Source organism: Puntigrus tetrazona, chromosome 5, assembly GCF_018831695.1.
Source record: "Puntigrus tetrazona isolate hp1 chromosome 5, ASM1883169v1, whole genome shotgun sequence".
NCBI lineage: Eukaryota > Metazoa > Chordata > Actinopteri > Cypriniformes > Cyprinidae > Puntigrus > Puntigrus tetrazona.
The window spans coordinates 13,912,605-13,926,069 of record NC_056703.1 but is presented as its reverse complement, the minus strand read 5'-3'; the positions used below and the strand labels follow the sequence as shown (position 1 = coordinate 13,926,069).

General features: G+C 38.6%; 1 protein-coding gene across 3 annotated transcripts; it reads right to left on the bottom strand.

Moving 5' to 3' along the window:
- Nucleotides 1-2,156: 2,156 nt before the first annotated feature.
- Nucleotides 2,157-9,735, bottom strand: cdc42ep2 (CDC42 effector protein (Rho GTPase binding) 2). 3 transcript variants are annotated; one of them, XM_043239978.1, is made up of 4 exons: nucleotides 9,599-9,735; nucleotides 9,362-9,489; nucleotides 5,222-5,407; nucleotides 2,157-5,134 (listed from the first exon to the last, which is right to left on the bottom strand). In XM_043239978.1, the coding sequence occupies exons 3-4, from the start codon at nucleotides 5,226-5,228 to the stop codon at nucleotides 4,347-4,349; spliced, it is 795 nt and encodes a 264-aa protein (XP_043095913.1). In that variant the 5' UTR covers nucleotides 5,229-5,407; nucleotides 9,362-9,489; nucleotides 9,599-9,735; the 3' UTR covers nucleotides 2,157-4,346. The 3 variants fall into 3 exon arrangements, with proteins under 3 accessions (XP_043095913.1, XP_043095914.1, XP_043095915.1); XM_043239979.1 differs by lacking the exon at nucleotides 9,599-9,735 and adding an exon at nucleotides 6,114-6,156 and having other exon boundaries at nucleotides 9,362-9,592; XM_043239980.1 differs by lacking the exon at nucleotides 9,599-9,735 and having other exon boundaries at nucleotides 2,157-5,407; nucleotides 9,362-9,592.
- Between the last annotated feature and the right edge of the window lie 3,730 nt (nucleotides 9,736-13,465).

Below are 13,465 nucleotides of genomic sequence, written 5' to 3'. Positions count from 1 at the left end.
CTAGTTGTCAACCTCACAACCATGACCTCTCAACAACATTTTGTTCAATTGTCTGGGCAAAAAAAGATTTTAGCGATAAGTTCAGTCAAATATTAATATACATTAATTAAATATAAAACAGAAGCGGTATAAAAGCACCAAAAATCAGGAAATCTTAACCCCCTTCATCCTCTTGTAATGGATATGATCTGTTTCTCTGATTGATATGCTGGTCTGGGGGCCTCAGCAGCTGGCTTTAGTTTTTGTTTGGAGTTCTGAAAAGGTCTGGAGAACATATAGAAAAGGCTATTGTAAATACAATCTGATTAGTCCTACTTTAATGTCAATGTTGTGGAAAGTGTCCTCAGCTGAACAGACACAACTCACAAGCACTGTTTTTTTTTCGTAAAGGAATATATTCATGTAAATGTTTCTTGTACAGACCACTTTTATGCTGACTTTCCCTAAAAGGATATAGGCTATCACAAAACAAACAACTTTTTATTTAGCCTTTCGAAACCTCTTCATCTGTTCATTCCCTTTTCTTTAACGTTGCCTCCTTTTATTGGTCTTTCTCAATAACAACTGACAGGTTGTGAATAGTAGCCACACACAGAGCAAAGCCTTTGACACGCTCACAAAGGCTTCACTGAAGTAGCAGAGCACATGGTGAATACTTTTCTGTATCCTCCCTTCCTCAGAGCACTGTCAGAATATTCCATGGAAATGTTTTTATGTGTGCGTGTGTGTTCTCAGATGCTGGGTGGCTATTATCTGTTACATTCTCTTAGTTTGGGAGTGAGGAGGAACACATTAGAGCAAGTCTGTGATATAGAGGGTGTATTTGCCCTAATTACATTAAGATAAATCACACACACACAATGTACATACTCACATAATTTTAAGGTTCGGCCATGATTATTATTTAAAAAAAAAAAATAATGCAGGCATCAGGAACAGACTAAGCAAAAACCAACATCATAGTTTCTCTAACATGCACATTACCAAGAAATTATTATTTTTTATTTAACATTCTGAATTTTTAGAGAACATTCAGAAATGGTATTTTCCTAACTTTACCAAAATGTTCTTGCAATAAATTTTTTATTAGCTGGGATGTCTATGAAAAACAGTTTTTGTCAAAAAATGAAAGTTAATAATGATTCAAAGAACATCGGTCCATACTGAATGCGATTGCCTCAAGAAAGAATAGCCTGAAACATTTTGCAAACAATCTTCTTTTGTGTTCAGCAATAAAAACGGAAGTCGTACAGAGCAATGTGAGGGTGAGTAAAGCACGACAAAAAAAAAAAAATCATTTTGGGCTAAACTGTACCTTTAAATATGGATTTGCTATAGAGCATGGCTCACTACCACAACAGAGGTTTGCCCAAAATTAATAATTCATTTAACATTTATAACAATCACTATCAGAATGCAGATCAGCTGGCTATGATGACCGTTGTTTGTAGGAGCCTCACCCTCCTGACTTTTAATGAAATGTGTATGAAAGTGCAACAAATGTGTTCTTAACAATAAATCATTTGTGGATTGTTATCAACGGTCTTCTTTTTGCTCTTCTGCAAACCTTCAACCCCTCTTTTCCTTCATCCTTGCCCTCGTTCACCTTCCCTCAACCCTTTTCCTTCCATACTCCTTTCCTCCCACTCTCTCACTCTTTCTCGCTGGTGTTCCCATGGTATTGTGATCGTAAGGTCAGGGACTCGGGCTGCTCTGTGTTAATAAAGCCAGTTGGAAAGATTCCCAGGACCTGTGCAGAAAAGAGAGGAGCTACTGCAAATAAGTACATAGACACACTCACAAACTCTCAATGGGCCTCACACGCAACCACAAGCATGGGTTTCAGCCACAAGGTATATGTTCAAAATCGCAAATTCAAGACATTGCTTGTATTCAAAACAGAATAAAGGCATGCGTGCTATGACTTGATAAAAAAAAAAGCGTGTCACGGGTAAGAGCAGTAATAACAGTCATTCATGCACTGACCTGCAGTTCTGCTCTTTTCACACTCATAATAATTTCAGTCTTAGCTAGGGAATTCTTTTGCTTTAAAATAGGACAAGCCTTACAAATCCGTATTGTATCATGCCATTTTTGACTGCTTTCGTGTTTACATACAGGAGCACATAAGTCAGAGAGAGATTTCACAGTCAAACTTTGGATTAGAAATCAGCATTTATTCACTATTATGTTTCTTTCTGCAAGTCTATTGTAGCGTGTACAGCAGCAGCAGCAGTAAATATCCACTTAACGTCTAGCACAGAATCCGACAAAAATAAAGGCCATTAAAAACCAACACATTGGCAAAAATATCTCCTTTTTCAGTGCTGCAGAGGCACATGACACATCGTTAAAGTGGAGTCAAAGGCATCAATGATTCACTTTCATTGACAAGGCAGCAATGCTATAATATTCCTCACAGAGATGCAGCTGTTTCCCCTTCAGTCTAAAAACATGATGCATTTTTATGATAAAAAGTCTTTGTCAGGAATCTGATGTCTGAGAAACAAGTCATGCCATCATATTTTCAGTTTAATCTAAAATACAGTAATAATCCAAGTCTGTATTTTTCACAAACTCAAACTAGCATTAATATTACACAAGATAAATGATCACAGTATTGCCGTGGTGGAGCAGAAAAGTATTTTGGAGATGCTTATTAACATGTTTTAGCAATGCATTTGCCTGTTCATACTTACACGTACCCATATATATTTACCCAGTTGTTTACTGTAAAATGGTATTGTACTTTTATTTACTCTTATTATTTTGTTTGTTTTGTCGTAATTGTGCTTCAGTGATGCAAAATCATAAGATCCTCATTAACCCTGATCACCCTTAATGTAATACAATGACTTACGCGAGCTATACATGTTTTTTTAAATCAAGATTTTCATATTTAACATTGCTTATTGTCTCTTTCAAATAATTTTAGCAGTAAAGTGGTTATGAGAACATTTAGGTTAATTAAGTCTAAGAAAATGTAAAATAAACTCTATGTTATGATTAGTGCTAAACTCTATTTATGTTTATGATTTAGGTCCCTGTTCAGTATTATTTCAGTTCAGTAACATTTAGCTTAAAGAAATGAGTTCTTATTCTCACAAAAACAAGTACTTAGCAAATGGAAATATATACCATATAATTTAATCTGTCTGTGCATTTAATCCTTTAGATCATATGTATATCAAAAATGAAATTACGTGAACAGAACTGTGGTTTTGGATATAGATTCAGCTTTAGAATTAATTTCACAATGTAAGGATGAAACTGTTAGACAATTCACTATTAAGAACAAAACATATTTTTTTAAATATGAGAACTGATGATTGACTGTAAATCAATGCAGTAGATTTTGTTATTGCTGTTACAGTGCAAAGTTAGCATCATATAAAGTTGATTGCAATACGACTATTACTGCTATTTCTTTTAAGCTCTCCTTGTTGATGGTTTGATGCATTTTATGGTAAGTTAATAAAAAAGGTTACAAGTTGTTTATCTGAGTTTATAATCTGACAAAACAATACTAACAGTAATAGGTCTTTATCTCTGAACAGGAAGCACAGAGCATTATTAACCCACGTGGGCTGAGTTACACGAGGGTTACCAAGATAACACAAACCCTTAAGGCCCCACCACTCAAGTCAGAGAAAGAAAAAAACACTGCTGCCAAAAGAAAGTGATCATCTGTCAAAGCCTGAGGGATTGCAGACACCTCAACAAAACCAAAAACAGTTTAAAAAAAGGGTATTTTATAAAAGGAAAACATTCCATATTCGGTGCCTTTGGGTTTCTGTTTCGGAACAATGAAAACTACTCCCAACAAAAAGAGAAAGTTACAATCCCAGGGTGTAGATGCAGAGGCCTCCTGGCATGAGTGTGTGTCCAGATCATTAGGGAGGAGCTGCGCATTTTTACCCGATTACACAAATTGCAACAACACAGAGGGGGAGATGATGTCATTGCTGCTTTGAAAGAGAAAAATGTCAGTTTTTCTGTTCCCGTAGTGTTGCTCCGTAGTAGTACATACACAACGCAGGTAGTTTTACATGTGCTTGCTTAAATGCTTTCAGATGCTTCAAAATGTATCTAAGAGTAGCCGGAATTGGTGTATTGCTTGTAGTCCAAAGTGAAGAGAAATGAATTTCATTTGAACCCGGAAAAAAATCAGACGACAGAACAGATTCAGTTTGAACTGGCCCCATTCCTAGAGCTTCCAAAGATCTTTTCCAAAGATTATATGTACGATGAGCATAAAATTCTACATTTCCAAGAAAATGCAACTGTACAGCAGGTAAATAAGTTCTCTCAGAGGGCAGAAGAAAAATGTTGTGATTAGCTCACTTTCAGGTATATATCTCTTGCCGTCCACTTGGTGTAAGTCCCCCACCGAATGTCCCTGTTCTCTGGTTGTCCATGATTTGAAGCACATCCTCTAGGATTGATGGCCCCAAGTCCAGATGGAGGGAAAGCATTGAGCCGGCATTGGACAGATACGGCTTTTCCTCCTCATCTCCATCCTTCACACACTTCTCATTCTCCTCAGGACTTTGTTTGCATGTGTGCAAATGAAGTGGAGAGCGCTTCGGAGACACAGGCAGTGACGCGTGCCGTGACACGCTCCTCTCCTCCAGGTGCAGTCTGGGAGGTTTGGGAGGCGGAGCGAGAGACGGAGATGTTGGGGGTGATTGGGTCGCTGACAGTGGTGTTGGGACGGCAGTGGTCACCGTCGCTGTGGCCGTCGGGGCCGGAAGGGTGAGCGCCTGCACCCCCCCAATGATAGGAAGCGACAAGGCATTTTTCAAAAGAGGTGAGCTCTCGCTGGCCGGCGGGTGACTGCTTACGCTCGCTGTGCGACTTAGTTGACATGAGCCCTGGTGACCTTCTTGGCCCGGTAGCAGGTGGAATTTACCTTGTAGGAACGACAGGTCACCGAAAAGATCATCTGCGCCCCCGCCACTGCCGATGTGGATGGTGTGTCTGAAGTCTCCCAGCGGAGGGCTGATCATGTCTGACGAAAGAAGGTCTCGCAACTTTTCCTTCTTTCCTTTGCGGCTTCGTCGCTTTAGGTATATGGGGGCTTTGGCAGACATGTCCGACCTGCCGTGTCCTCCCGAACAACAGAGAGACAGACCTTGCAGCAGGGTGAATGGAAGAAAGGAGAGGTGAAATACAATCAATGGACTGCACACGTGAAGGAGAGCCAAAAATCACAACGCACTTAGCATTCAAAACCAATCCGACTGGACAAAGTCAGGGCGCCTTTTTTGTTCTTTTCTTGTGGAAAATTCTTCATTGGCTCAGAGTGTCTTTTCATAAACACATTTGAAGGCCACATCCAGAAGGACACTATTTCTATCAGGACAACAATCCGGCCATCGTTTTAGACGCTGAAAACGCAGTATGCCTGTGGGAGAAAAAGAGAGAGTATTTAGCTCATACACTGCAGTATATAAAATAAGTCAACAGTAATTAAGTGGTTTTGACTAAATAAATAAAGCAACTGTACCAAAGAGAAAAGAATATCATTCATAATGCTACAAAGCAAATTGGAAAATCAAAAATGAAAAAATATTAAGCAGCAACTGTTGACAGTAATAACGAGAAGAAACACTTCAGCATAGTAGAAAGATTTTTGAAGGATCATGTGACAGTGAAGTAACATCTGCTAAAAATAAATTTTAAAATGCATTAAAAATAGAAAAGTTATTTTAAATTGCAATAATGTTTCAAAAGGTTTGGTGATCGTAAGAAGCTTCTTTTTAAAATATTTGAAAATCCATAAAAATTTGACCCATTTTTTCATGATAGTGTGTATCTAGGTTATTAAGTAACTATTTGGTAACACTTTGTTTTAAGATTCAGTTCTCACTATTAACTAGTTGCATATTTTCTGTTTATTTTACTGATTTATTTGTACTGTCTAAACAGTACTTATAGGCAAATGTTAATGCATTTTTCTGTATGACCATGTTTTAGATCCTTTAACTGACACGATACCTAAACCTAACTACGTTAGTGAATTAGGAGTTTATTGAGGGTGTTTGCAAGCTTTTTATACAGTGAACAATCCTTCAAACTAAAAAACCTAATTCAGATGAAGTGGCACTTACATAACACATGGGTTCTTTAGGTCAAAGTTAAAAGTGGGATCCACTTAGAAGGGAAGAAAACAGAAAACATTTTTACAAAATTTAATAAGAAGTGAGAGATAATAAACAAACTCTAATTTAGAAAAAGAGACTGAGCAAATAATCAGGGTTTGTTAGTCTTGGCACACGTATGATAGATGACTATATCATGTCTCTGTGTGTCTGCTGATAATGGACTTGGCTGGCAAAACTTAAAACGGTTCAACAGCAGTTTAATAGGAACATTTGCGTAACAGTTTTACTGTGTATGTTTGCGTGCTGAAAAGTTTAACAGACCGTAAGAGCTGTATACGTGTGACAATACATCAGGGGTTTTAAAGCACGACTCCTTCAACGAATACCTTCTGCATTAAATCATACTTCTGGAGCTGGTTCTGTTAACTACATCCCGCTGTGTGTGTATTTCCTTTAACCTTGACTTTTATCAAAGTGAGTTTAACTAGCGCACGCTCCCAGCGAAAACAAATGCCAGTGTTTCAAACACAAGTGTGGGAAAAGCCACCTCGCTGTTGCATAAGTGACCCAGCAAAACCCAGAGAAGTGAAATGTTCCAGAGAATATATACAGTGTGTTCATTTCTGATCAAATTATACTGATCCTAGATGTGACAACGGACTTTTTTATGTTTTATGTCTTGCCTAACAGATTGCATCGACATAGTATGTAGGTCATTCATTGAAACATGCCTATTCCAGTTTGATCATGTGATTCATAAAGTATTTCTGGAAGAGTTTGAATGTTTTGAACGGCGTTGACATCTTTAAATCAAATTTAGTACATAAAGTCTTTCTTCTACAGAACAACGTAGAAGATAACGAGAGATAACAACGAGATATTCTGTGAATGTGGATGACAAACACACAGATATATGCTTCACAGAAGCCAGTGTGCTGACTCACTAAACTGAGCAACATAATGATGAGCCATTGATAAACAGAGGACAATTAACACATCAGCTCCAGCCCGAATGAAACGATTATTTAGATTACATTGCAACCTGCATACTTTATTTGAAATTTACATTCCTTTTTTAGGTGAGATCGTTTCGTTTTTTACACGAGGTACAAGTGAAATGCATGAATATTTCAGGATGCTGTTTAACATTTAAATGTGGAATGAAATAAGCAGATAAATCAGCACTCAAATACAGAGAGATCTAACTTCATTAAATAAATTGGGTGAAACTAATAAACTATAAATTGGTTAAACTACATACAGCGGCATCACCTTTATAACACGAAGTAGGCCTATGACTGAATACTGCAATTAGTAAAAATAGGTCAGCATTAGATTCTTGGATCAAATCTTTGGATGTCAGAAAGGCTTTAATCAAACCACAACTAAGTAATAGTTTTCCCAAGAAGGAACAGGGTGAGTCCTGTTCAGACTCGCAGAGGAGTGTCAGGAAGCGTGAATACTTTTTCTTTTATGACATTCCTATATCTCCGTTTATAACAGTCTAATCATATATTAGACAATTCTGTGGAATTCTGTGATGTGTACCATAATTTAACTCTATTCAAGTAAAAAAAGAGAGGCCGATGAAAGATTTCACACTGTGGAAATGAACCATGCCGCTCCTCTGAAGGCCTGAGGTTATTTATTAGTTTCTGTGCAGAAGTGAACAATGTTGCTGGAAAGTGTAAATGAGGCGCTGTGCTCAGACAAGCCCTCAACAGCCTGCTCTGTTTGGTAGACAATGCAGAGAACAAACTGACACGAAAACACATCAGCTTTGGTCTGTTTAACAGAGAGAGAGAGTTACTGTCAAACTTGACAGTCAACCATCAAAACACCAGTAGCACAATTTTAGTCCTGATCTTAGAGATTAGCACACATTTTTATTATAAACAGAAGAATGATCGCTGAAGAACACTGAAAATATCTGCTCTACTTTGGTCTAATTTAGGATTAACAAGCAAAGAATCCATTCAAATTTACATTTTTATTAGGATCTGCCACCAAATTTTCAAAACGGCCCTCAAACCAGTCGCACTAATGGCAGTGAGGTGCACCTATGAAATTTTATTTGATGACAGATTTGACTAGAAAACATTCTAAACACAGAAAAGGAAAAACACAGGTTGAGCGAACCATTGAGATAGGCCATCCGAGCACGTCCACCGGGGAAAAACGGCTTAAAAATTCACACTGTGCAAGTTGTTCTGCTTGAAAGGAAGTCAGTGGATGAGCTCACTGAACACACTACTCTTATATAGGAACATATATATAAAAAAAGTATTTTTGCTAACTGTAATAAACATATTCAGAACGACATAATTAGCTATAATTGATGTCTAATATCCAAAAATGGTTGTTTAATAAATAAACTCGTGAGCAATTTCCTTACAGGTGTGATTCATTTCATGAAACTACGCTTGTGCTTAAATGGGATTGCAGACAAAGTTATAAAAGGGAAAACAAAAGAGCCATTATATGACTGGTTTACAGGTCACGTGTGATCACTGCTACTCTTCTTTTATATTTCGTTAATGATATACCATGGTTGTCATTCCGTCCTGTAGAGATTCAAACAGAGCTGTATTTCCTCACAGAATATATTAAACATTTTTTTTACTTTTTCCCAATAATTGCACATGTACTAATGTTTCTATCTGATAGCAAATCCTATTAGCCAAACTTCAAATTCAATCTCCAAAGACATGAGACACAGACATAAAACCAGGCCTGCAAAAGTACACTCGCGACAATAATACATTCAAGTAATTCCGGTGCAATTATTCCTAGTAATTATTCTTGCAACCTCGAACGTAAATAAAAGAAGTTCAGGAAATGAATTCAAATACGGCTGTCAAGGCAGTGGTCTTTCACTTCACTAACAAGCTCCAAAACATCCAAACTACCACCAGACAAGTATTTAACGGCAGTATACTCATTTACAGATCATTAAGTACACATGTATATGTCGAACAAGCAGTCGTTTAACTCCTCATCTCACATGGCAGCAATGTCACGGCAGTTTGACGCGCTCGCCCGGACACACGAGCAGCACACCCCGTATCGAGTTATCACCGACCGACATTCCTATATACATCTTCAAGAGAATCCTGTTTGAAACGATCATCTGCATTATAAAAAACTTACTGATCTGAAAAAAGCATCCTCGGCGAAAACCATCCTATACGGTTGCATTTAAGCGGCGTGCAACGTATTCAAAACTCCACATGCAAATATTATATTTTGCCTACCTCTGAGATGCCCGTGCGATCAAACTCCTATCCACAACGCGTCCATGCGCAGGACTTTCGGGTTCAGATTATTCAGTATCGGTTCTGCTCTGTCATACATATTTCTTGCCTCGCGAAAACCTGCAGAACTGACAGAAGTATAAAAATAACCCTAACACTTGATACCGCATACCTATACAGAGAGTATTTGCTGATCGTGTAGAAATAGAGGCGCGCTATAGAGCTCTGTAAGCCCACCTCGCATCGCTTCTGAAACACAGCGCGCAGGACTGGACTCGCTGGATCCGGATCGCTCTTCGTGTCTGCAACTGCGGCATCCAGGCCGTTATTTGGCGTTCACCGTCGTGTCGTGTCGCTTCTTCCGTGTTTGCTGAAGATTCCAGCGGGACAGCGGAGGGAGTCTATAGCGCATCACACGGTGAAGGTATCGCACATTAATCACATCACAACAATATCAATGTCTCCTATCATATACTCCTCGCGCATACAGACAAATATAACTGTTTGTCATCACATCCTCTGTATAGAAATAGATGTGTGCAAACAGATTACCCCAGAATTAAATATAATATTCATATGCATTTTCTTAATAAACAATAATTTAAAAAAAGATTGGATTTTGATAAATGTGGAGGCAGATTTTTTCTGGGAGATTGAAGAGGTGAGTTTAAGAGGACTAAAGGATTGGAGAGGTCCTGCATGCATCACCAAAGAGAAGTCTCTCTTTTTTACTGCAACTCAGTTATGGCAAACTGAGTAAACATTATAATGTCTTAATGGCGTAGACATTTACAGATTTTTATTAGTAACATCTTCACCCGTGCATTCAGTTCTAACATTGCCGGCCAGTTGTTTCTTGCCTGTCTGCCTCTGGGAGGATCTTGGTCTAGTTTTTTTTATCTAATTTCTGTAGAGATTTAATATGTTCTTACAAGTCTGTACTGTAGATTCCTAAACACAATCCTGTGACTCACAAATCAGTGAATACTGTTCCTGCATGCCGCATCCTATTAATAGCTCATCATAATTGACCCGTCTTTGTATAGAAAATCTGGTATTCCTTTTGCTCTCATTGTGCTCCAAAGTTCATCACACATTGACAATGGCAGGATGTCCAATGGAAATTTACATCAGACCGAATGTTCACATGACATGGCAGCAAAAGATGACTCAAACATATGCACTAATTGGACAAAAATGGTAATTTGAGCTCAGAGATGCTAAGGGCTTCAACAGACAGGATTTATGAAACGCACCACTTTATCCACTTGAAATCACTTCCTCATCTTTCTTATCTCCTCATTTGTCTTTCAGAGCTCTCTTGTGTTCCACTGTTGTTTCACATGGGGGAATTCTTCTAACAATGCGGGTCCATGGAGACACTCCAGACTAAACTAAATAGTTCACCACTTATTTTCTAACTTACGTTTATATATCAATTTATCTTCCACTCTTTTAGAAATAAAAGGTACAAAAGCTGTCACTGGGGACGATACCTTTTCAAAAGGCACACTTTTGTACCTATGAGGGTCAAATATGTACACTTATACTAATATGTACCTTTTAGGTACCAAAATGGACCCTTGCACATTTTGTGACAACCCCAGTGACAACTTTGTACCTTAATATCTGAGAGCGTATGATGCTAATAGTGAAATTTTATTAATCTCTCTCATAATTCTGATCTTCATACCTTCGACCTTCTGCCAGTTCTTACATGTGCAAAGAAGGTTTTTTTATTATACATTATACATTCAATGGTTTGAATCAAAGATGGCCTCTTTTTTTTTTTTTTTCTATTCCATACTACAGCAATTAAGGCAATGTTCGACGGTTCTGGTCCACATATGGAGACCAGAGGGAAGCAAACATTTTTTCTTTGTCACTTCCTCTCAATCTAACTCTTTACATTTTCTTGCTTTGTCTATGCGCTTATCTGCCCTCATGACCCTATCTGCTCTTGCGAACTACAAGCCCTCAGCATCACACATATTTGCCTGCAGAACAATCTTGGGAAGCAGGGCCAACTATTATCCATCTTTCTGTTCTCCAAATCCACTCCAGATGTGATATGCATTTTGTAGAGCAGACCCGATTCCTGAACATATGCTTCTATAGAAACAGACACGTAAGAGCAGAAACGCTATGCAAGCACACTATGCTGCAGATACTAACCCAATTGAATTAAAACTGAAATTGGATTCAGTGAGTGATGGCACACTTGCAAGTGGAGATCATTTGCTAAGTTCACATGTGCAGGAACAGCTTGAGCGAGGCCTTGAGGAAAAACATCCAGAAGACCAAAATATTAAATAAAAAATTGGTTTAAATAAACATTTCAGCTAAAACTGATCTCTTGACCAAACAACTTAAATGTTAAGATCACGATAAAACCGTGAGAGCATAAATACAGACATGTTTTGTGTTCCATAAAAGAGGGTCCATTTATACTATATTAATCAGGCTGTTAAGAGCCACTCGACTGTTTGTTTTTCCAGGTCAGGTTCTTAGGCTATGGAAAGTCATATGTAACTCGATTGCACTAATGATCAAACTCCTGCACTCTTTTCCCAGTGGATGTGAGTGCGTTCGGGGGTCACGCGCACTGCGGTGTGCTGACTCTACATTCTGCGCAGCTCTTCCTCTTTAACACGGACACCGCCGCCCGCACTTCATTCAACAGCTCAAAAACGAAAAGTAGTTCATCAGCCCCGACATCGCATTTCAACACATTTATCTGCAGCGGAATTACAAGAAAATCCACTTCGCGAACGTTATCGAAAAGTCTCTCACGACCGTGATAACAAGTCTACCGAACATTCACGCCTTTCCTCGAAACTATTGCGTAAATTCACCTGAATAAACGACATCTGCCACGCAGCCAACAATGCCGGTTTAATCTCACTCCAATTCCAGAACGGTGACAAATATTCGGTTTAGAAATCCCATGGCTTTCCGTTCCAGTCAAAAAAAGAAATTCCATATCGCATGGACAAATTCAAACACATAGCAAAGCACTAATAGTGGATTTACTTACAATAGTTGCGTTGTTTATATCCAGTGTCAAATTTTGTGACCCACTAACGATATATATATATATATAAAATATTTTTTTACATTTTATATCAATCCTTTTGGGGCTCAGGGACAGTTTGGCAACCGTTTAAAGCATCGGTGACACTTTAGTGAGGGTCCAGCCCCTCGCGCTGCACTCAGCCGGTTTTAACGGTCGCCGGGTAACGCGCCATTGTGCCTGAACACAAAGCGGGGGCCCGGGAGGGCTGGAGGTGAGGCCGCCGTCGCGCTTTTAAATCGGCCTTAACATAGTGGTGCTGCGTTGCCAAGCGATTCTGAACACTTGTTAGACTTGATAGATGACACTCATGAGGCGAGATAGTTTAAAACATAATAGGCACAGGAGGAGAAACGACCGTTAGTCAGTATAACACAAACTAAACGGGGATTTGCATGCTGAGCAAATATATAAAAGGACCTGTTGAAAGGCCTAACTTACAGGAGCATTTCATACAGTCATTGTTTGCAAGTCTGTGGGCAGTTGAAAGCTTTCTGGTTGAGTTTAAAGGGCAGATTCAGAACTAACTATTCTCTGCATGGTGCAGAAGCGGTTAAGGGAATGAAAATGCATCTCATTCTCATCTTATAATTTGCTGTATTCCCTTGTCGTATTTATTTCTTCTTATTATCGCAGAAAATAAACTACATATTTAACTACAACACCGCCGCGAGGACAAGAATCTGAAGTCAGATACTGTTGTGTCTAGCGGAGGAACATGAGGGAGGAGGAGAGATTTGCATTCAAGCTGATTCTTGGTAAGACCTTAAACTTCATAGATTTTGGATGGGTTAAGGTCAAAGTTCATGACCCTTTGAAGACTTGGATGGCGGAGCAGTCTGAGAAAGAGGTCTGCATTGTGCTTAGACATGTATGGGAACAGAACATATTAAAAAGCCAAGGATAAGCATAGTCATACCCACATAACGAACAATGACTGACTCTCAGAAAGATTTTGAAAGTTGTGGGCATACATCAGTATACTTTTTGTATTTTACGCCTATACAATTTTTTGAAGAAAACACCACACA